The sequence below is a fragment of the Jaculus jaculus genome, chromosome 1 (genome assembly GCF_020740685.1).
Source record: "Jaculus jaculus isolate mJacJac1 chromosome 1, mJacJac1.mat.Y.cur, whole genome shotgun sequence".
NCBI lineage: Eukaryota > Metazoa > Chordata > Mammalia > Rodentia > Dipodidae > Jaculus > Jaculus jaculus.
The window spans coordinates 342,159,522-342,184,960 of record NC_059102.1 but is presented as its reverse complement, the minus strand read 5'-3'; the positions used below and the strand labels follow the sequence as shown (position 1 = coordinate 342,184,960).

The window sequence follows — 25,439 nt, the reverse complement described above, 5'->3', positions numbered from 1 at the left end:
TTCAACTTTTGCTGCTAGTTTTTACCTTTAACGTCAACATGGATTCTATATCTTTCTACTCTACCAAATGTAGGCCTTTTATTTTTATTTTATTTTTAAATGTAATTTAATTTGTTTTTTCGAGGTAGGGTCTCACTCTAGCTCAGGCTGACCTGGAAGTCATATGGAGTCTCAGGGTGGCCTCGAACTCATGGCAATCATCCTACTTCTGCCTCCCGAGTGCTGGTTTTAAAGGTGGGTGCCACCACGCCAGGCTAGACCTTTATTTTAAAATCACCACTTGTTAAAATATTAGCAAATAAAAGATCATGGGGAGTAGAAATCTAGATTAGTTAGTGCAGATAACTTATAGAATTTGTGAGGATAATTAAAATTTAAGCCCAGAATCAGAAATTAGGTAAAAATCTGGGTGAAGAGCGATAGTCACATGAATCAGCAGGGTCTAATTTAAGCAAAGGCTGTAGCACAAGTTCGTCCCCAGCTATTCAAAGGTGACAACTTAGTGAGGAAGAAAAGAACATTCACAAAGCACAGGCTGGGGAGGGAGGGAGACACCCAGGATATCCGATGATAGTGGAGTGCGCACATGCGTGTGTGTATGTGTAAGGTCTTGCACAGATTAGGCAAGTGATCAGTCACAGAGCTACATTCCATTCCCAGTCCCAAAACTCTCATAATTCCAGAACATAAAGCAACTTGATTTAGAAATAGGAAAAGGAATTATATGGAAATGTTTCCAAAGAGACACGAATGACCACTGAGCATCTTATAAGATGGAATTCAAATCACCCTCCAGCCATCGGGACAGCCACTATTAAAGATCACAATGACAAGTGCTGGCAAGGAGGCGGAGAAGCTGAAACCTTGGTGCACTACCAATGGAATCATAAGATGGCCCAGGTCCTGTAGAAAACAGTGTGAAGGTCCCTCGGGAAACTAACAGAGCTGTCATGAGATGACCCAGATACTCATTTCTGGATAGTTATCTAAAAGAATTGAAAGTGGGATAGCTAAGGGATATTTGCACATGTGTATTCACTGTAGCCTTATGCATAATAGGCACCATGTGGAAGCCACCCAAATGCCATGACAGATGAACAGAAGAAGAAAATGAACAGGATGTGGTGGTACATGCCTTTAGTTAGTTACCAGAAATAGTAACTAATGGAAGAAGATTTACAAATGTTAGATCATGTGAAAAATTAAGGACGAAAAAGTAAGAGTTCACAAGGAAAGAAGAAATAGAAGGGAGACAAAAGAACCCAAGAACCTGGGGGAGACAAGTCATCAGGATGACCCATGAGCTCTGACTAGAGAGCAAAGGATGGGATGACAGTGGACGAGACAAGTCAGGTCTGACCAAAGGGTTTCTGTCACATAAGACGTTACAACTGAAACTTAGGTGTGCTTTTGAAAAGCCTGCATGTCAGTGTGTGGAAAGCAGATTAGAGGGCTGAAGACTGAAGAGACAGAAATCAATAGACACTTTAGCTGAAATCTTAGAGAGAAATGATAATGCTCTGAATTAAAGGCAGGCAGTGGCAATACAGAAAAAGACATCTTGGTCTATGGCCACACCACGTAAGTGCACCTGTTCTCATCTGATCTTGGAAGCTAAGCAGGGGCAGGCCTGGTTAGTACTTAAATAGAAGAAAATTTCATCCTGAATATTTAGCAACTAAAAATGAGCAAAAGTTCTTGACTGGATACAGGCAGAGGTGGCAAAGAAATGGAAAATGATGCCTTCATATTCATTGTCAATGTGGCAGGACTTAGAATCGCCTAGGAGAGGGCTAGGTACCGCAGAGCACGTCTGTGAGGGCTACAGCCAGAGCGCGGCAGCCGAGGGAGAAGACCAGCCAGGCCGGGGGCAGCACCCTTATAGGGAAAAGGAAAAACATATCTAGCTAAGTGCTGACCCGCTTCCTGCTCTGCTGTGACACGAGGAAGCTCCTGTGCCCTCTCCTGCAGCAGCGAACGCTCTGCACCTCTCCTGATGGGCGTACAGGCAGTGCAGCAGCATGGTAAACAAAAATATCATTCCCAACATGCTCTACTTACACATTCACGTATTTCCTGTATTGGTAAGACCTTTCCATTAGTGTTTTTGATATAGATGATAATTGTGAATACAGAAGTAGTCTCTGGATTAGAATTTTCAGAATCATTTCTAATCCCTGAAGTATATGTTCAGTCTTTATTAAACTCAAGGGTTTTGTTTTGGACCATATACTTTCGCCAGAGACCAGGTTTTTCCTCTCCTCTAACTAAAAGCCAGCTTTATCCCGATTTCTTTCAAGGTCGGGCCTTGCTCTACCCCAGACTGACCTGGAATTTACTATGCAGTCTCAGGATGGCCTCGAATTCACAGCAATTCCCCAATCTCAGTCTCCCACGTGTTGGGACTAAAGGTGTGTCACCATGCCTGGCCCTATTTTTATATTATTTTAATTCTTTGCCAAAGAACCAAGAAGTAAGCCTGTACAGGAACCGACCATGACACATTCTAAATAACGAATCACCAATTTCTCTGCTATAAACAAAAGATAAATTGGGCAATGAGGCAATTTTCCCATGTGAACATGATAAACTAGTGTTCTTGTTTCTGGGTTATCGGAACTGTTAAACTTTAAACCTGATGTATTAAAAAAAAAAATCACCTCCAAGCTGCCTCTCTTTATTGGATTCAGCACTAATAGTTTCTTTAGGAGATTTTCACAGTCTGTGGACATGTAGAAGGGAATACGGTACTTCCCTCGCAAGACTCGCTCCCGCAGTTCCTGCAAAGCAGACAGATAACACTGTGACGGCTCTGCCGGGATGGCTTCTGGCGATAAAGATGTGCACGTCTCATTGAGGTGATACCTTTAAGTTCTGGCCGTCGAAAGGTAGGGAGCCACTGACCAGCGTGTAGAGAATGACGCCAAGACTCCATACATCCACTTCAGGCCCATCATACTTCTTCCCTTGGAAAAGCTCAGGGGCAGCATACGGTGGGCTTCCGCAAAATGTGTCCAATTTGTTCCCGACTGTGAATTCGTTGCTAAAACCAAAGTCAGCAATTTTAATATTCATGTCAGCATCAAGGAGAAGGTTTTCAGCCTAAGAGGAAAATAATAAAAAGGACAATGTAAAAAGCATACATAAAATAGAAACCTCTGCTGTACTCACTTTAGATCATAAACTTATCTCCTGACTCTCCTTTTTAAATGCAATGCAACATCAAGTTCAGAAGCCTGATAGGTATGCTATTTTAATGTCTAACTGTTTAAAATGACACTATACAAGATTAAGGTTTAACCCTAGAAAAGGACAGCTCTCATTTATATGCACGTAGGCAACTATTTAAGAAAGGTGATTTTCAACTAACTTCCTTCCATAGGTTATTTTCAACCCATTTCTTCTCCTTGGCAGTAAGAACCATTGTGGCGCTGCATCTCAATGGGAGCTGTTCTGAAGAAGCAAGTCAGTACTGCACTCCTCTACCGTGGACTCAAGCCAAAGTTAGCAGAGGAGCTCGGCTTTGCAGGGCATCGTGGTGGATGCACGGCTCTGCCGTGTCTGAAAGGACCACCAGCCAGGCTTTTGCGGCTCCTCTATGGCCCTCTCTCCCCCTCTGTCTTCTCACAGAGTACGTCTTCAACACAGAACTGTTAAGGTAAACGAAGCAGGGCAGGACCATGGAGCTTCTGGACTAGAACTAGCCTCTTCTGGAGAGAGGATCTATAGAAAGCTGTACCTATGCCCTCAAGTTTGGAGAGGCTTGGACCCTAAGTTCTAAACAGAATCATCCGGGCTGGAGAGATGGCTAGCGGTTAAGCGCCTGCCTGTGAAGCCTAAGGACCCCAGTTCGAGGCTCGATTCTCCAGGACCCACATTAGCCAGATGCATGTGTCTGGAGTTCATTTGCAGTAGTTGGAAGCCCTGGAGCGCCCTTTCTCTCTCTCTCTCTCATCTGCCTCTTTCTCTCTCTATTACTCTCAAATAAGTAATAAATAAAAACGAACAAGAAAATTTAAACAGAATCATTCAGACAAAATTTTACTTTATTCAGTTTTAGTTTTTCAGGTTTTCGAGGTTAGGTCCCACTCTGGTCCTGGCTGACCTGTAATTAACTACGTAGTCTCAGGCCTCGAACACATGGTGATCCTCCTACCTCTGCCTCCTGAGTGCTGGGGTTAAAGGTGAGTGCCACCATGCCCAGCTAAAATTGTAAATGCAAGCAAGTGAACTTGCTTTTGCGTGTTTGGCTTTGAGCCCCATGCTTCAGCTGACTACCTGTTAGAGGTGAGTTTGTTGATGTGTCTTGTCAGGTTCCAGAATAAAAATCAGGGAAACGTTTCTGCTCTAGCACTGGGTGGGGGTGGGGGGTTCCAACAGTCAACTGAGCCAGGCATCACAGGTTTCTTTCCTGCCCCAGGCCTCCTGCTTACAGTTCCTGTGGTAACTAGCCTGAAACATTTCTTTTAAAGAATAGAAACACACTCAAAATGTCCAATAAAGTGTGGTGCTGCCAGCATCGCGCTGCACATCGACAATCCAGCGCTGGGAAGAACAAGACAGGACCCAGTTCCCGGCCAGCCTGGGCGAGCTACATGGCGTGATTCTCTCATCCTCTGCCCTCCCTTCCCCTCCAAAGAACAACAAAGAAGTCCAAATGAATTAACAAATATATTATCATTTAGGACGTAAATGATATAAGAGCAAGTAAATTTGGGAGTTATATGGAATGGTAACGTTTATGGCCTATGTGACAAACAGATGGCTTTCTTAGGCTAAGGGCCTGCTTATTGTCAGTCTGTCAGCCAGGTGGACTTGCAGCCTCTCGTGCTGTCTGGCTGGGGACCAGGAAGGACACCGTACAGGGGAGATCTGCATGGAACACCGACATCTCCTTCCAGGAGTACAGTGGAATCGGTGGTTTTACATGATTCTGGGGAGGGGCAAGTTTTAATATAAGAAATGAGATGGGAAATGGGGAGTCAAATGTAGCCACGGGATGCTGGTGCTCTTACTCTGTGGAGATGACCTCCCCTAAAGTCCCCTAGGGGAGGAAACCGAACTAGAAACACTTGAGACAGAAAGCTCAGAAAACAATGGAGCCAAAATATGGGATTACATTTTCTGGACAGTATGCTTAAATATAACCCAAGTTGGTCCTAGTTATTGATAATATTAATAGGAAAAGAAGTGAGAAAAATATAAAAGTTCAAGTAAAGAACAATGCAAGTTAGATTTTGGAAGAATGAAGAAAAAAAGGAAAAAATTGAAACATTTAATTAAGCCTATTAAGTGTTTTTCATTTTTTTAAAAAAAAGTTGGAACATCTCACTCTAGCCTAGGCTGACTTGGAACTCACTCTGTAGCCTGGGCTGGCCTTGAACTCACAACAATTCTACCTCAGCCTCCTAAGTGCTGGGATCCCAGGCCTAAGCCACCATATACAACTTTAATTCTTTTAAACCCATTCGCCCATAATCCCTTCTTGACTACCAAACATTTTTTAATTCCAAAGTTTCTACTGATTACATTTAATGTTCATAAATACATTAAGAAAACCATTCCTTATTTTGGATTTTAATATAGAAAAAAAACACTGGTTCCTTTTTTGCTGTGTGTATATAGTTTGAGGTGTCCACGCTGTGGCATATGCTTGTGCACAGACACATGCTCCCTGCTACGCTCATGCAGAAGCTAGAGGAGGGTGCCAAGTGTCTTCTTCTGCCTTATTTCCTCGAGACAATAGGGTCACTCACTGAACCTGGGGTTTAGCACTTTTTAGTTAGACTGGCTGACCAGTGAGCCTCAGTAATCCTCCTATCTCTGCTCCCATTCAGTGTTGGGATTTTAGGCAAGTTCAGCCACACCTGGTTGTGGGGAGATGACTCAAAAGCTATAGGCACTTGCCTGCAAAGTGTGATGGCCTAGGCTTGATTCTCTACTGCCTACTTTAATAAAAGCAGAAGCACAAGTGGACATATGTCTGGAGCTGGGGTAGGTCAGGTTGTTTCTCTTATAAATAATAATTATACAAGAAAAGAACACTGGCTCTGCCACATTTGGCAAACACACATTTGTGACTTGACATTGCTTCTGCCAAATGGGACCTTGGGCACTTATGGTTGGAGACAAGGTTCCATATTTATCTGTTTAAAAAAAGTGAGCTAATGGTAACTCAAATCCTTCATGCTCTGATACTAGGTAACTCACACAGTGCCTGACATAAAGCTACTATGCAGAGTCTATAAACTACCTCATTTAATGCCTGAAACACTGGGGGTCAAAGAGATGGTCTTCATTTTATTATTAAACATTTTACCAATTAAACTTTGTATGATAAAACCAGCAGCTTACCTTGAGGTCACGGTGAACGATGCACTTTTGATGGCAGTACTGAACAGCAGACACAATCTGAAATAAATATTGCATAAAAAGCCACCATTACTTTATCAAAGAAACACCTGATTTCCTATAATTATCAACTCCAATTTAGATAAATTACTAACTCATGATTCCTTTATTACTTTAGTTCCAAAATCTATGCTTATTAAGGGGAGGAAACTTTTGTTCCTAAATGAAAAGAAATATTCACTTAGTAAAACATACTACAACCTTATTTGGGGTATAGAGTCCATGAAGATTTTAAAACATTAAATTTGTATTTACATGAAAGTATACAATATGTATTTTTGAACAAATAGTTTATAACCATGCTGAAACAGTGCTTTGGCATACATAATTAGTTTGCCAAGATGGCTGGTTGGTATTAAAGCAAAACCCAGGAATAACATCAGATTTGTTCAAGGCATGTTTCCTCAATTTATGAAAAATGAATCCATGTGATACTTAATATCTTGTCTCTATTGAGTCAAATATGAATAGGAAAAAATTGAACCTTACAAAGAAATCCAATTGTCAAAAGTAAAAAGGGGGCTGGAGAGATGGCTTAGTGGTTAAGCGCTTGCCTGTGAAGCCTAAGAACCCCGGTTCGAGGCTCGGTTCCCCAGGTCCCATGTTAGCCAGATGCACAAGGGGGCGCACACATCTGGAGTTCGTTTGCAGAGGCTGGAAGCCCTGGCGCGCCCATTCTCTCTCTCTCCCTCTATCTGTCTTTCTCTCTGTGTCTGTCGCTCTCAAATAAATAAATAAAAAATTTAAAAAAAAAAAGTAAAAAGGGAAAAATGGAATTTAATCTTATTCTTGTCCCTAAATCAAATGGGAAAAATATTCTATATATTCTATACTTTAAACTATGCAGCCAGAAGTTTTAACCATTGCATAGGACTCTGGGGACAAAGACCAAAGAGGGAAGAACCCAGCAATGTAAATACCAAAGATATGAGAAACAGATTACAAACAATTCTCTGGTGATGATTATGTAAAATACAGACACAGAAAGTTGACAGCAATTGATACTGTGTGCTGATGTCTAAGAGGACAGCAGCAGAATTTCCAATCCTGTGGGTTTGGTTAAATGTACACAGTTTGAATGCTGACTGTCATTTATTTACAAATGAGACAGAAATGAGACTGTGAAAGTCTGAGGGTGATATGAAGCATGATCCTGCTGGCAAGACTATGAGTGAAAAAATTCAAAATACAATGAAACTGGTATTTTAGTATTAGAAAATTATTCTAATGTATGCTAAAATGGTTCAAAGACAGAGAAAATATGAATTAAAAAAACAAAATTAGCAACACACAATGAATTATAAAACTCAACTAAATGTATTTGATTCCTGTCAATTTATTGAGTACCTGCTACATGCAAGAAAACGTGCTGGTTGCTAAGGGCATACGAAGCTGGACAGTACACGGACACTGCCCTTCGAAGGCTACCATGTGATTAGGAAGGAAAACATGTATGTGAGTGACTGTGTCACCGGGAGAGTCGCAGAGGCAGAGGCTGAGCAAGGCACGAGCATAGGGAGGCAGACGGCTTCGGTAGGGGAAGCTCTGTGCAGGAGGCGGTGCTGGACTCAGGTCATCCTTGAAGGACAGGAACACTTCACAGTGTGCACCTCTTGGGCACGAAGCAGTGAGTAAGGCCAGGGAACACAGGGCATTCCTGAAGTTGATAGGAAATGCTGAAAGTAGGACTCACCCCTGGACAGCTCGTTAAAAGTCTCCCGAGCTAAGCAAGCACTGTGGCATCACTAAGGGTTCTGGGTAGGGTGAAGGAGTGCTCATGAGCACTCTGCAGTATGAGTCTCAAAAGACAGCAGAAGTTAACAGACTTTTAAAGTAATGTGCTTAAAAGTCTAATGCCCACTTTTCACCGTATTATGTCTGTTAGTCACAGGACACATTTGCACCTATATTTTAGTGGATATACTACATAGGCTATAGTGTTCATACTACCAGGCCACTTCTGCATCACGGATGAAAGAAATTTACTGACAATGGTATCACTATTTATAAGTCACACACTTCTGTGATGCAGTGAAGATGTGCTACAGACAGTGACTTGGCTACCAAACATGATTAGAGGCCACAAATTTTACATTGGACAATGATTGCTACGAAAGCAGGTACAAGATATTCTTGAAATCAAAGCTTTCCCTAATGCTTAAAGCTTTTAGAATAAAAAGATAACTTTAGAGAATGCTCTATATTAAGCATGCACTCCCCCCACCCCAGAGAATGACCCCTGAGCTTACATTTGTTTATAGTGTTAGCACACTTGCCTAGAGGGATATTGTGTTTGCATTGAAAGAAGTGGGCTTGTGACTCACCACAAGAATCCCCACCCACAAGTCCATGCTTCACTGCACTACCCCATGCTAGACTGCCATCGAAAACATGCTGTACTCCTATAAGCAGGATACAGGAGTCGCTCTATGACCTTCCATCCGAGTCCTTGAAAACATGATTTACAATCAGCCCTGCAATGTCTTCTGCTAAGGTGCAGATGTTGGTATTGCTCTTCAATTACTTTAAGTGGGTTTGGAATAACTATGCATTAACTAGTGGCCTTGATTGGGCAACCCATACTATTGAACCTTTTTTTTTCTTTTTGCAAATCCTTGTAGCTTACAAAAGGCAGAGGTATCGGTTGCAACACGCAATGGTGGCTAGCACGGTCGTAACCTGTGGGTCATTTGTGGTATACCTAACATAAGGGGTCAGAGGTATGTTATTTATATATCCTAGTTAATAGAGACATCATTTCACTGTTTACACAAACCAATGAATACATATAAATGTACCTTTATTAATTCTTTAAGATTTGATTAAATTAAGTTCATAAAGTAAAATGAGCTCATTCATTTCTTGGGGCTGGAGAGCTAGTTCAGCTGGGTAAAGTGCTGCTTTGTAAGCATGGGGACCTGGGTTTAATCCCTAGAACCCACACAAAAAATGCTTGGCATGGTGGTGCACACTGGGTGGGGGGCAGAGATAGAAGGAGCCCCATGGTTTGCTAGCCAACCAATATCACTCAATCGGCAATGAGAGACCCAGTTTCAAAAAGAAGGTGAATGGCATTCCTATATCCTCTGGTCTCCAGATGCATGTGCACCGACACACATTAACTGTTTTTCTGGCTTTGGAAGCACATACATAGATATTAAATGTATTTAATATTCATGAGATATGAACAATTATGCAAACATCCCCTATTGTTTTACTTTTTAAATAGCAGTAGCACTTATCCATCACAGCAAGAGAAACATAAAGCTGATTCTAAAATAATTCTGTTATTACTTGCAAGCCCAAAACAATTTTAGCAATCATTTGAACTATCTGAAATTCTTTAAAAAAATTTAGAAGGACTGGGAATCAAACTCAGAGTCTCATGCTCTTTATTCCAACCTCCTATCCTGCTCCTGTGCACTCAGCAAAAACAGCGTGCTCTTTAAGATAGAAGGCATTTTCAATGACTAGCTGTAAACAGCGCTGATCATAGTCACCTACACTTGTTATATTTTTAGTAAGTAAGTAAGTAGCTCTAGATGGCCAAGAGAAAAAAGGATAGGTATAATTCATCTTTAGGATATGCATTAAGATCCCAAGGGCAAGGAATGCCTAATGACAACTAGAGCTTTCCTGCTGGTTTGTCAGCAACTAAAACTGTTGCTACTGACAGGTGAGAAGAAGGCTGTCCTGCGTGACACGACAGCATTTTGCCCCCGCATCCCAGCAGTGCAGGGCGGGGAGGCACGGGAGGGGCCGCCGTAGCCCAGCTGCTTGCCGTTGCTCTCCTCGTGGCCACTATTTTACACCCGCTATTTTATCATGACTGAATAATAGAAATGATGGCTTTTGTTGACAGTCAACTTGACAGGACCTAGAATCGCCTAGGAAACTGGCCTCTGGGCCGTGCCTGTGAGGGATTCTCTTGACTGAGATGGGAAGACCCACCTTAAACTGTGGCAGAAACAGTGCACTGGGTGGGAAGAATAAAAAGGAGGAGCTAGCTGAGCAGCAGCACCCATCACTCTTTGCTTCCTGGCTGAGGACACATATGGACAGCTGCCTCAAGCTCCTGCCCCCATGGTGGGCTGTAATCTAGAACTACAAACCACAACAAGCCCTTCTTTCCTCAAGTTCCCACTTGTCAGGTATTTGCTCACAGCAACTATAGCGTAACTAATGCAAAAAAAGTCACCACACAAAAATCCTGGAGAATATCAGGCCAAGAAAAGTGAAAGGCTGCTTGCCTCCCTTGCCCAGGACATCTCAGATGGTTTAATGCTCACATACATTCAAAACTACACTATGTGAAGATCTTACCTAACATCCAGCGTTTCACCAGACTGATCACAGAATCTCTTAATTTGCAGAATCAATGAATCAATGTAATACTTACAGAAGAAGCGTCCTTAATTCACTAAGGGAAAGTTTAGGACAAAGAAATTGGCTTCTGAAACCTCACTTCAGTTTACTTTATGAATAATTTATAATTAACTACTCATTTCTATGGTAATCTATAAAGTATGCTGAGTTGCCTCAGTTATATAAAATTAAAAGTAAAATTCTACATGAATTTAAGTTATTTCCTCATTTTGTCATTTCTAGAAAAAGTCAAACTGAAGTTAACTGGAAGAGCACCTTTCCACAGTCTTCTGCCACATGGCCATGTTCCTATGAAGCTAGATGACATTAATCATATTATTTAAGTCCATGAAATGAGCTTAACAGCAGCATAACTTTAATTACAGAAGAAAACAGTACAACAGTGTCTTTAACCAGCATATATGTATGTAATGCATACAGAGCTGGGTATGTACATCCAAAGATCTGGTCTGAGTTCCCATGACTCAGAATCAGACATCATAAAATCTAACTTGTAAAAAATTCAGTTATCATCACCTAGCAATAACCATTTTGAAACAACTTAAAGAGAAATTCAGAAAAAGTTTCTTTTCCATCAGTTTTCCATTTTTAAAAAGTGTGAGAAAGGAGAAATTTTTCTTTTAAACTGTTATGAAGTCATTTGTTTGTAATACTATCCATCGCATATCACTAAAATTATCAACAAAACAAAGTTTAAAACCACTTTCCATACCTGCCTAAATTTTGCACGGGCCTCTTTCTCTTTCATTCTTCCGTGGGCAACTAAGTAATCAAATACTTCACCTGAATCAGAAAGGTAAAGCAGGTAGTAAAAATACACAGACTCTGGTTAACAATATATGCAATGCCAAGCTTTTGCCTCACTTTCCAAGAGACTTTTGGCCCACAATTTTCTGCTATGTTTATACATATCACAGACAGACACATCAATGGAAGGAAAAATTACATATAGAACTGAGTATCTGAAGTATGGTTTAAAAGCAAAACTCTTCTAAAACAGTTGTAAAAGTAACCAAGAAAACTTGTTTTCTGCTTTCAAGTATTAAATAAAAATACAGTCAACTTCTTAACATCCTTTCTAACCAAGAGAAGCCATAACATGGGCAACCCACAGTTACTGTGGCTTTGAATCTGGGGCCTCTGTTTTAAATACAACAGTCATTTGTATTTCTCTTTTAAACTCTACCCAACACAGTCTTGGTCAAATGCTCTCTCACTACTTTCATACACATTGATTTACTTCTTTGCTGTAGTCTGGTTATGTTTATTCTCACTGCCCTCATATTTTGGCATTATCTATAAATGACACAGAATCCAATCTCCCTTGTAAGCATTGTGGCTATGAAGAGCCCCATCACCATCACTGCGTCTGTACTTTATCTGCACTTTCATCTCCATGGGAGACAAAGAAACAGGCAATAAATACATACTGACATCATGTAAAAATAATAGATGGTGTGGAAATTTTCTAGTTTTTCATTTTTATCTAGTCAGTAAGGTCTGAAAACTAGTCTTTAACTATAGTCTTAAAAATAAAATATTACCTACTATAACGGATATTTTTCCTGTACCATATAGATATACATATATATTAAAAATTCACAAAATGGTTTAAAAGCCTCCTTTATAGTACAGCAAAGTGGTTAAAAGCTCAAGCTGTAGAATCAGACCACTGTGGATGTGAATCCTGCACAGCCCTTAGCAGGCACTAGGAGACAGTAAGACTTCCTAGCTTGAGACCCGGTGTCACCTACATTCTACTTACCAGGCTGCATGAGAAGTACATGGGGTCATGCATGTGCTTTGCACGGTTAATTGCATATATTAAGCACTCAATAAATGATGTATTTGTATTACATACACAGGTATATTGCATATAGGCATATGCAATATCAACCCTAGGATATAAGCAAATATTAAAAATCAAAATGTAATGGACGTCAGATGAATGTAACACATCTACAATGCTGCATGGTGTGTGATATGAAGAGGACTCGAGTGACTGAATGGGATGAGGAGAACAGAGAAATGGATGGCGCTCCAGGGGACTCGTCACAGTAGGCATCTCTAGATACATGGTGACAGTTGCTTTCTGCACTTAATTCATCATTAACACTAGACACAAGAGCCTAGGCCGGGGAGGTGAAGGTAAACGCTCACACATTTGGACCTACTCTTAGGTCATGCCTAGAACGCGCTTTTCCTGTCCTGCACTCACCACACAATGTTTGTTTTTGGCTTGCTTCACCAACTACAATGTAACCCTAGGGCACAGGATTTACCTGTGCTTACCTGTACATTTTCAGTACCCAGAAATCACCTGGTAAGCTTTTAAACATGAGAGAAAGAAAGAAGGAATGAACACATTGTTCTAGAACAGTCATGACACCTACTTTTGTGCGTGTGCATGAGTATACGTACATGTGGGTGCCTGTGAGTGCTTGTGGAAGCCAGAGGCTTAGGTCAGATGTTCTATTCGATCACTGTCCACCTTACTTTTTGACATAGGGTCTTCCATTGAACCTGCAGCTCACCGTTTTGGCTAGACTAGCTGGAAGCACACTCCTGTCTCCATTTCCCTAGCACCGAGATTAGAGGAGCACGCCCCCACCTCTACTATTCGACCCAGGTGTTGGGTCTCCAGGCTCCAGGCCTCTTGCTTGTATAGCAAGCACTTTACTCACTAAGACATCTCCTCAGCCTGGCACCTACTTTTAATAGGTGCCTAGGAATTGGACATGATTCGAAACCCATAAAGATTTCCCCTGGCTTTCTAACTACTGTAGATCCTCGCTCCACTAGTGAACCAGAATGAGCTGGTAATATCCTGGTCAGTGGCAGCTTTGGATTCAGCTCTTGCTCATGTTCGGTTGTAGCAAACACAGGACATTCAACCTTAAACTCTGGAAACTGAAGGGGAAAGATGCAGCATTTTATTTTCCAGAGTTGCCCTGCTATTTGTGGAGTTAAAAGGCAAGAAAATGATTCTAGTTTTACTGTCATAGAACTATGGTTGTTTTTCATACCGAATCACTGACTGGTAAGACCCAAAGAAAACCCATCCCCTGGAATCAACTGAATAATGGACTGGCTGGTTTAGGCTATTGTTTTTTACTTTCTTCTTGTTGTTGTTATTGATGCTGTTTTTAACACATAAATTCATAGTTCATCTCTTCACACTCCTCCTCAATGCCATTCGAACTATGCTAGTGAAGGAGGACAATGGCCACCTTGTCTCCTCCAGCCACCGCTTCCCCCATTTCCCTCCTTGGTACAAATCAAGAGAGTTGCCTGTATTTGCCATCAACAGTTAAATCAGCTCATGTACTTTTTTACACGGTGTGTGCGCATGGATATATACTCATAATCATATGCGTGAGAGCACTTGGGTCGGGGAGCATGTGCACATCGGTTGACAATATGTGCCTTCTTCAATCACGCCCAACCTTATTTTTTGGGGGGACAGAGTCTCACTGAAGCCAGAGCTCATGGATTTGGCTACTAGCTAGCCAGCCCGCCCCAAGGATCCTCCTGTCTCTGCCTCCCCACTGCTGGGATTACTGGTGGGCACCACCCCACTCAACATTTTATGTGGGTTCTGGCACACAAAACTCAGGTCCTCATGCCCGTGTGTCAAACACTACCTAATAGACCACTCCCCAGCCCCAAATCAGCGTGTGCCCTAGCCGCCGCGTGACGAACCCACATGGAGGGAGCGAGGCTCCGCTGATTGCAGCAGCTATCCTTTTCCTGTCAGCATATTTGGCTCCCTTCTCTAAACCTTAAGTCACGGAAAGGAGGGAAAACAGAAAAAAAAAACCTCACAAATGTTGACAGACTGAAAATAGCATTCGTGGGTCCCATTCTGACAGAGAAGGTTTGTATGGTAATCTACATCACAGCAGAAAAACAACAGCTCATTATGTGCACCTTATAGTCTTACTGCAGACCTAGTTCAGGCAAATGTATATGGCTATTTAAAAATTTTAAATCATGTAATCATAAATGTTAGTGACTTTATTGTTCATATCGGGCCAAAGACTTATATGGACAGCTAGGGATGCAGTGGTAGAGTGCCACATACAGGGCTGGCAGGCTTTGCAATCAAGCACATGTAACCAATGGGTCATTGTCCCTGCTCCAGATTTCCTGTACTTTTAAAACATGTCTTATAAGTAGTTTTTAAAAGCACCTCTGAGAAGTCCCAACAAAACAATAATTCTGAATCAGGCATCGCTCATTGAAGATAACATGGAGGAGATAAAAGGAGTTTTCTATTATATGTCAGCACTTTAAATCACTTCTATATTGACATTGTAACAGTCAAATCTGCATTATGTTCTACTTGCTGTCTCCCTGTCAACTCACTTCTCTAACTTACAAAATATGCAGGTCAATACCTGCTTAAATAGAAATTTTTCTGGGTTTTTGGAAATGTACATCTATGAGGTTCTGTCATATGTGAGCCACTGGTAAAATAAACATGTGACCTAGAGCATGCTTTTGCTATAGACTTTACTAAATACATTCTATGTTTAGGATTCCCTATTTATAGCCAAGAGCTCCTAATAAATACATTTTTTTAACATTTAAATAAGTAAACTGAAATATTCAAAACAAATTTAGAGTTTAAATAGCCCCTAAGTACTTTAAAAATAAGCCAAAAGTCCCGTTTATAATCTAGGATCAAAAAGTCTTGAAAGCAAACAATTTTTCTTCAGATACAATTTAGCATAAGTTTCATAAAACTACAGACTAACTTACAACACTGTCACATGAACAAACATGTCATAATGAACATTCTCAGCTGTGCATCCCATCAAAAGAACTTTCCAGTTCTGCTTCTTCTTACCCCCACTTGCGTATTCCATGATTAAATAGAGGGTCTTCTCTGTTTCAATAACTTCGAACAATTTCACTGAAAGAAGTCAGAGATATATAACTCTACAACTGTTCACATAAAACATAAGTGTTTTAAGCAAATCATAGATAATAGTAAACCAGTGGAAAATTCAGAGTCCTTGCAAAATGGTTAATTCTAAATTTAACATCAAAAAGTCTCTCAAGAGTTATTACTCCCATAGAAGGAAACTACCACAGTGATTGGAAAAATTCAGTTAAAATAGTTTCTGAGATTAAAAAACCATAATCTTTTCTAATTAGAGCCAGATAATAAATTGAAAAGTCTTAAAACCTGACAGAATATTAACAGCTTAAAAAGAGACTTTGTTACAATGAGGTATTATAAAAAAATATATAAATTTATGTGACATTATTAAAGTTTCTAGTTAAAAACTGAATAAGGCTTAATAGTCAAAATGGTTTCCACAGAGCATCACACTAATCATCTAAGACAAAAATGTTAAATATACAAGAAACATGTATTTGAAAATAAGTACATTTAAAAAGATTTAGTTTTCACTACTTATAGTCAAATGATTTTACATAATTACATATCTGATCAATAAAATTATTTTTAAAGATGGAGGGTAATAAAAACTTAGCAAAACTGAAATCAATACTTTTCTTCAAAACACAAGTAGTGATTTTGCCTACAACTATGATCAAGCTCAAATGCATATTAGTAAAACATATGTAAATCTGTTTTTGTTTTTTTTTTAATTTAGAGATAGTTTTACTATAGCCCAGGCTGACCTGGAACTCAGTCTGCAGCCCCAATCTGGTCTCAAACTAATAGTGATCCTCCAACCTCTGCCTGCATACCCAGTGCTGGGATTAAAAGTGTGTGCCACTATGTTGGGCTGGAATTCTTCTTTAAAAATAAATTACATGAAAGCTCTGATTTACTAAGGAGATACAAACAAGACACCTCTATGCATTAATGCCAAGTCATATTGACTGTGCTGGTGGTGAGCAAAAGATGAAAAAGTCATAGAAAACAGCTAGGTGTGGTCTTCAGTATCATCTATTTTTATTCAAAGTATCACTTTTCCTAACTTTTAAACTTTTTAAAAACTTACACAAAGCATCCTTAAAATTACACATATCCAAATGTCTTCAAGTAAAGGAAAGAATTTTGCTACTAGTTTTATATGTGAATTTCATACCTATATTAGGATGGTTCAATATCTTCATTATTCGAACTTCTCGAAACAACTGTTAAAGAAAACAGGTAGATACATTTCTGTTTAAATAAAGACAAGACTTCAACAAACATGCAAATTAGAACATCTATCTGAAAAAAGTCAACTCCTACAAGACCTGCAGGATTCTGAATAGGTCAAACAGGAGGCTTTTCTCTCAGTTCTAACCTCCTAAAATAAGCGATATAACTTAACGTATGTTAAATTGGTGGACACTTAATTTCTGAAAGAATTTTGACTAGAGGAATTCAAATGGTCTGCTTCAGGGTGACGTGTGAATGATTACACATAATATAACTTATAGGTTACCCAATTAAGTCTTTAAGACTAGAAACAAAGGAAAAATACTATGAAAATGAAACTAAACAGTCTTTCATATGATCTGTTCATCTACAGACCATCCTCCCTGGGGTCTGGTTCTTCAAAGTCACCTCCTTATTGAGCAGACATCTTAATCAAAGAGCGAGGAGCATGGTCAGGCAGACGTGCAGACTAGTGCGGAGAATCGAGAGAGCCGAGCATGCTGACGTGCGCCTATAACCCCAGCACTCAACAGGCTGAGGCAGGAGAACTGTTGAGCTCAAAGGCAAGCCTGAGCTGCAAATTGAGGTGCTGTTTCAAACAATAGGAAAAGAAGAAGAAAAAGGAAAGAGAGGAGGAGTGAAGTATATAGGAATGTTAACCATATGATATAAAACAAAATAGCATGAATGTTAACTTTTATTTCCCTTTTTTAAAAAAAATATGGCTTATTTTTCAAAATATATGATTTGGCTTTTGTTTGTTTGTTTATGTTACCTTTGATTAAGTGCTAGATTCAAAATTGAAATCAGGGCTGGGTAGATGGCTCAGCAATTAAGGAGTTTGTCTGCAATGCCAAAAAACCCAGGTTTGATTTCCCAGGACCCACATAAGTCAGATGCACAATCTGGAATTTGTCTGTAGTGGCTGGATGCCCTGGCACACATTCTCTCTCAAATAAATAAATAAACAATGAAATATTTAAAAAAATCAAAATCAAGTAATTTTGTTCAAGAAAACAGAAGAACCAAAATTTGGCAATAGTCCAAAAAACTTGTTAAGATATACATTTTGTCAGAATAAAATTTAAAATTAAGGCTTCCCAAAATGATATTTCTCCAAAGATAGTAATGGTATGAAAGAGCACGGGACGATGTTGACATTATTAATCAGGGAACAAATCAAGTCCACAGTGAGATACCACTTCACACTCATTCTGATGACTATTATCAAATAATTTTGATTGTCAACTTAATGGGATTTAGAATCACAATGGAAACAAACATTCAGGCATGATGTGGAGGGAGTTTCTGGACAGGGCTAAGTGAGATGGGAAGATACATGCTAGATGTGGGCAGCACAATCCCACAGGCTGGGGCTCTGGACTGCATACAAAGGAGAGAGCCTGCATTCATCACTCTCTGCTTGATACGTGCAGATGCCCCATCTCCCTTCCATGGTGGGCTGTGACCTCAAACTGTGGCCAAAACAAACTCTTCCTTAAGCTGCTAGTGTCAGGTATCCTGCTGTAGAAGTGAGAACAGTAGCTAATACAACAAGACAAAATAAACCCAGAAGAGGAGACTAATAATGCCCTAGAAAACATTATTCCTAAAATAACTAAAAATAGAATTAACATGTAACTCAGCAATTCTATTCTTGTATATATACCATAGGTGAGTGGTAAGTGAAATGTGAAATATGCACATGAGATATTCTGTTTAAGAGGGAGGAAAATTCTTTCACCATAACATGGATGACTCCTAGGATATTACACTTAGTGAAATAACCATTAAAAAAGGCCAAATACTGTCCGACTGTTCATAAGAGGGACCTACAACAGAGTAGTCCAAGGACGATGGGGGAGGCTGTGGTTCATGTGCTCAGAGTTTCAGTTTGAGAAGACCAAGTACTTCTGAAGATAGGCAGTGGTAAACAAATAGCAATGTTAAGGCACCAATATCAGTAACCTGTATGCCTGCAATGATCAAAATGGTAAATTTTATGTCACATGTCTTATTACACTTAAAACATGAAATATACTGTACAAAAACACATCACTAACATTTCATTCCAATGGAAAAACCTTCCTAAGAAAAACTTACTTTGTTATAAAGAAAAACCTACTATGCTATAAAGCTGACCCTAAAGCCATAGGTGATGTCTGCTAATTCCCAGGGCTGGAATTGGGTCCCCTCCCATACTGAACTGGGAGTCAGGGAAACTTGAGGTCCCCAAAATAATACAGGCCATTGCCAAAACACTTGGTTACCTGCAATAGCTAAAAGATAAGTTCTTACTGCTGAAGACACCATCGCCTGCAGCCATAGCACATCAAGTGATGATGCTGGAACTGAGAAGTAATCTAGTTCCTTCACAGCTAACGCGCAGAGTGCTGGAAAGTGCTATAGAGCAGCTGGAGAATAGCAGGTGTCAACTGACTGATTAAGCGGGAGATTCTGCCAGTTACAAAATGAACCAGCTGAGTAAGAAGTATACACTTGTGTAATAGTGGCACACAGCCCACGTAGGTAACCAACTGCTCATGACTTGCATATGAGATCTACTTAGTGGGGATGAACTCTTATCTGGCTCTGGGAACCAAGCCAGATTCCCTAGATCAGGAAACCAATAGGCTCCAGAGAAAACCTCCACTTCTCTCTCACAAAGAATGGATATTGTGGTGCTTTGATTCAGCTGTCCCCCATAAACTTAGGTATTCTGAATGCTAGTCTCCCCAGCTGATGGCAATTAGAAATTAAAGCCTCCAGAAAGTGGTGTATTGTTGAGGGCAGGCTTATGGAAATTATAGCCAGATTCCCCTTGCCAGTGTTTGGCACACTCTCCTGTTGCTATTGTATATCTGATGTTGTCAAGGGGGTGATATTCATCTCTGTTCATGTTGTCATTTTCCCCTGCCATTGTGGAGCTTCCCCTCGAGTCTGTAAACCAAAATAAATCCTTTCCCCACAAGCTGCTCTTGGTTGGGTGATTTCTGCCAGCAATGCAAACCTGACTGCAACAGTATAGTTGGTATCAAGAGCTGCTAGACACCTGACCCTTCGGCTTTGGCCTTTTGGAGTGGATTTTCAAGAAGATGTGAAAGGAATGTCTACTCTTTTGAAGGGGTCAGAATACTCTGAGTGTTCTGTTCTTCAAAGTCTGCTTATTCCCCCAGGATTAACAAACTGGAACCCTATCTGGTATTATGGAGTTAAGAAATGCAGGAAAGAGAGAGGGTCATTGAATTTGCAACACAAGCCTTGTGTTTTGGAAACATCCATGGGCAGTGTGAACCAGGTTTGCTGGATTACCTGCATAGAGACCCAATGGAGCCGTGTCGGTGGACCGTGAGTTGCAGTGGAGACCCAGTGGAGATGCAAGGACCACAAGATGGCTGCCAAGGAGAGTTGTTGACTCTCGACAAAGTTTTCTAGGACTGTGAGTAGCCTAGCTGGAGGGGTGGAATTGAAACTCCAGAGACTTGTTTCTGGTTAAAATTATCAGACTTGGAGACTTGTCACTGGCTACAGTTGTCGGACTTGGGAGCTACAGTTTGATGTTTGCCCTAGTTGTTTTAAATCTTGTATTGGTTGAATATTTTTTTGCTATGTCCAATGCCATCTTCTAAAGTGTGAAAGTTTATTCTGTGTCATTATGAGTTTGGGGGATTTTTTTTTTTTTTGTATTATGGCTCAGTTAAAAGACTTTGGATTATGGGGATGCTTTAACATTATTAGGATTGATAAAAACTATCAGAGGGTTGCGGAGAGATGGTTTAGGGGTTAAGGAACTTGCCTGCAAAGCCAAAGGACCTAGGCTCAATTCCCCAGGACCCATGTAAGCCAAATGCACAAGGTGGCACATGCATGTGGAGTTCATTTGAAGTGGCTGGAGGCCCTGGTGTACCCATTCTCTCTCTATCTTCCTCCCTCTCTCTGCTTCTTTCTCTCAGTCTCCAGTAAATAAATAAAATCAAAATTAAAAAAAAAAAACTATGAGAGGGGCTGGAAAGATGGCTTAGCAGTTAAGCACTTGCCTGTGAAGCCTAAGAACCCTGGTTCAAGGCTCTATTCCCCACATAAGCCAGATACACAAGGGGTGCATGCATCTGGAGTTCATTTGCAGTGGCTGGAAGCCCTGGCACAACCATTCTTTCTCTCTTTCTGCCTCTTTGTCTGTCACTCTCAAATAAATAAACAAAATTTTTTTTAACTATGAGAACTCTTAAAGTCACACTGAATGCATTGTATTTTATATCATGTATGGATATCAGTTTATGGGGGGCTGGGGTGGAATGTTTTGACTCAGGTGTCCCTCATAAACTTAGGTGTTCTGAATGCTAGTCTCTCCAGCTGATGGCAATTGGAAATTAAAGCCTCCTGGTGGTGGTGTATTGTTGGGGACAGGCTTACGGGCATTATAGCTAATTTCCCCATGCCAGTGTTTGGCACACTCTCCTGTTGCTATTGTCCACCTTAAGCTGGCCGGGGGGTGATGTTTACCCTCTACTCATGCCATTGTTTTCCCCTGCCATTGTGGAGCTTATTAAACCTTATGGAGCAAAATAAGCCTTACTTTCCACAAGCTGCTTGTGGGAAATGGTCGGGTCATTTCTGCCAGCAATGCGAACCTGACTGCAACAGATATACACAACAATATATCTTTCTTTTTTTTCTTTTTTTTTTTTTTCGAGGTAGGGTCTCACTCTAGCTCAGGCTGACCTGGAATTTACTATGTAATCTCAGGGTGGCCTCGAACTCACAGCCATCCTCCTACCTCTGCCAGAAGTGCTGGGATTAAAAGGCGTGCGCCACCATGCCCGGCAATATATCTTTCTAATGACTAGGCTTATCCCTTTTATTCAGTTTTGGTTGGAGAGTCTGTTCTATTTTACAGATGGAGGAGAATATAGAGAAGAACACAAATACATCAATACATCAAGAAGAGAGAGCTGACTGCTCTCCCAAGACCAGAAGTCATTACAGGGGAAGCAGTGACACGAATGCTGCTCTCATGGCTAGCCTGACAGCCAGTTCCAGGGAAATGGTGACAAACAGTGTGGTCACTCCAAACTCATAAAAGCAGAGATCCAGAGTGTGCAGAGAAAGTAACACTAAGTCAGATCTCAGTTTTGCTCACCAAGGCTCAGGGAGCGTCATGGAAGAGGAAGTCACAAGGCTGTTAAGAGCCTCAGGGTGGGTGGGCACAGGCTGGCTGGGACACCATGCTTCCCCGCCCTGCAGAGACTGACTGAGGCCGCTTGGTTCTCTCAATGAATATCAGCGACCCTCTAAGACCCTTGGCAGAACTGGGGCCGGGGACGGGGGGCCTACATGTGCAACCTTAAATTAAAAAAAACACGAATCCACTCCAGATTTGAGCCTCAGTAGCCATTCAGAGTACCCTTTCTAATAAAAGGGGCAGTAAGTACTGTAGTTTCCCCAGCAGATTAACAACTTACATGTTAAGCACTATAGACAAGTGGGAGTATAAATGAACAAAGAGAAGATTCCTGACAAATTTCTGTAAGAAACACCTAAATTATGGAATCTTAGAATTGACCCCCCAAAAGAAATCATAGTCCTTGTTTTATAAACATTTTATTTCAAAATGCCCTAGCTTTCTTTGTTTTAAAAAATATTTTTATTTATTTATGTGCAGGCAGACACACACACACACACAGAGAGAGAGAGATAGAAGAGAGAACAGAGAATGGGTGAGCCAGGGCCTCCAGTCATTGCAAACGAACTCCAGATGCATGTGTCACTTTGTGCAGCTGACTTTATGTGGGTACTGGGGAACTGAACTCTCTGCAGACAAGCACCTTAACCACTTAGCCATCTCTCCAGCTCCATAGCTTATTATTATTATTATTTTTTAGTAATTCCTACGTAAGATGTAGGAAGTATTTGTATTGTGAGTGTGTGCATGAGTGCACACACATATGCATGCATGTTCATTAGGTAAAGTTTTATGAAGCCTGTAATACTGATTGTACATGTGCATGTGTGTGGTGAGCATGTATGTCTGGACACATGTGTGCGGGTGTGCCTGTGGAAGCCATTACTGGCTAGACTAGCTAGCTGACTTGCCCCAGGGATCCATCTGTCCTCCTCCTCCCTAGCACTGGAGCTTGTGAGTAGGGATCCCAACTCAGGCTCTCACACCTGTGCAGCAAGCATTTTACCAACAATGCCATCACCACATCCCCATAATATGCTCAATAATTAAAACATACACACCAGTAATCAAAGTATAAAATCAAAATATAAAACCCAAATGAAGTGCACTCTTGGTTTCTGTTCAGAGAGCCAGTTTAACCTTTCAGTGACCTTCACCACACCTGAGGTCTGGTGAGGCATCTTCCTGTATGGCCACCACAGATGTCTTCCCTCCCCCTTGTTGGGGGCTCATTCAGAACCCTCTTCACCCTCACATTTATGTGTAAGCACCTACTAAGTAATTTCACTTGGTTTTCGCAAAGGAAAAGATCTGCAATCCTTGCATGTGACCCAGCCCTTAAACATCAGACTGCCACCCCACACTTCTCTCAGGACACACCCACACTGGGGTGGGCTCTAGTCATGGTGCAGCAGTTCCCTGCACTCCTGGACCCCGCTGAGGTCCTTCACTCTCCAGTAACTCCAACTGGGATCACTATTTCCCTTTTCAAGAGAAAATATCTCAAATCTACTGAAAAGTCCAAAAACAACCTGATCTCACCACCGTGGCTGAGCAAGTCTGTTAAGATTCTAAATCAGTATGCTACATTGACATCATTTTGTTTCTAAAAAAGCATAAATTTCTGGCTGGAGAGATGGCTTAGCAGTTAAAGCATTTGCCTGTAAAGCCAAAGGACCCAGGTTCGATTCCCCAACCCACGTAAGCCAGATGCACAAGGGGGCGCATGCCTCTGGAGTTCATTTGCAGTGGCTGGAGGCCCTGGAGTGCCCATTCTCTCTCTGTCAAATAAATAAATAAAAATATTTTTTTAAAAAAGAAAGCATAAGTTTCAGTTAATTTTATTTTGATAAAGTATTATCCAGACATTAAGCATTAGAGATACCACCAAAGACTCATCCTTATTGTCCAAAGATAGCCACCTTCTCCCCTTCTTTCCCCTCTCCTTTCCTTCCTTCTTTTCCCCCTTCCTTCTTCCATGCGACACTGGTTTCCTGCTCCTGCCATGTCTTCCTTGCCATGACAAACTCTATCCTCTAGAACTGTAAGCTGAATGAAGCCCTTTTCCTCCCCTAGGTTGCTTCTGGTTGGGTTTTTTGTCCCGGAACTTAGAAGACACCCTGAAGACGCTTGAATACTCACATCCCTCCTGCCCTGCCACTGCTGGAAGCAGCAGTGTGGTGAACAGGCTGACACACTTCTTATGATAGATATGGGGCGCTTGCTTGATAACAGGGATACACACCTCCAACTGTGTCAGGCCTTTGCAAAGTACTACCTCCCACCCAGGGCCAGCCTGAAGAAACTGAGCTCGTGTCTTCCTGGACAGCCTCCTCATGCCCCTTCCTCCACTGCCCTAATGACTCCTCTGAGGTCCAAGTCACTGACTACTTGCTGCTTCTTCTGACAAAGAGACACAGCTTATACCAAAGGTCAGACTCCACACCCTGAATCCTGAACAGGGCTGAGAGGGTTGGACTCCTCAGGGCCTCAACAGAGATGACAGAGTTAGATTCCTCACCTTTTGAGTAGGGTGACAGGTTAGACAAGGGTTGTTTCCATGCTTCTTGCTGTACTCTTATGAAATTGGACACCTGGCCTCAGAGGAACCCATATCCACTGACAAAATGTCTTGCTCAGGTATGTGAGCCAGCAAGCAGAGGAAAGAACACCAGAAATTGTTACACAGACATATACACCCTCTCAGTTTTTTTTGGGGGGGAGGGTTGGGTTTTTTGAGGTACAGTCTCATTCTAGCCCAGACTGACCTGGAACTCACTCTGTAGTCCCAGGCTGGCCTCAACCTCAGTGATCCTCCTACCTCTGCCTCCCAAGTGCTGGGATTAAAGGCACATGCCACCATGCCTGGCACACCCCTTCATTTTTTAGAGCAGTTTTGGGTTCATAGCAAACTGAGAAGAAAGCAATTACCTTAGATCCCCTTCACCCTCCTAAATGCACACAGCTTCCCATGTCATCAGAATCCTAAACCAAAGAAGATTGGTGTGCACACACACACATACAATGCAGAGCCCACACTTTCGGGTTCACTCTTGGTGGAGTATATTCCAAGAGATTTGATAAATGTCAGTCACATACCATTCTGAATACCATGCAAAACAGTTCCATTATGTTGAAAACACCTTGCTCCACCTGTCTCCTCCTTAGGCTCTGGTGAGAGACTGAATGCCTACGGGTGTGCCAGGGCCTTTGGCCACTACAAATAAACTCCAGATGCATGTACCACCTTGTGCATCTGGCTTTGCATGGCTGCTGGGGAACTGAATACGGGTAATTAGGCATTGTAGGCAAGTACCCAAGAGCCATCTCCCC

The 25,439-nt window shown here is 41.3% G+C and overlaps 1 protein-coding gene across 1 annotated transcript in view; it reads right to left on the bottom strand.

The window, feature by feature from the left end:
• Mark1 (microtubule affinity regulating kinase 1) overlaps positions 1-25,439 on the bottom strand; it is a 152,714-nt gene that overhangs the window by 45,706 nt on the left and 81,569 nt on the right. Inside the window, exons 4-9 of the mRNA XM_045157574.1 lie at positions 16,866-16,914; positions 15,650-15,715; positions 11,510-11,580; positions 6,355-6,411; positions 2,866-3,102; positions 2,661-2,780 (exon numbers count right to left, since the gene is read on the bottom strand). Of these exons, the coding sequence (XP_045013509.1) occupies positions 2,661-2,780; positions 2,866-3,102; positions 6,355-6,411; positions 11,510-11,580; positions 15,650-15,715; positions 16,866-16,914 (600 nt within the window). The remainder of the gene's footprint in view (positions 1-2,660; positions 2,781-2,865; positions 3,103-6,354; positions 6,412-11,509; positions 11,581-15,649; positions 15,716-16,865; positions 16,915-25,439) is intronic.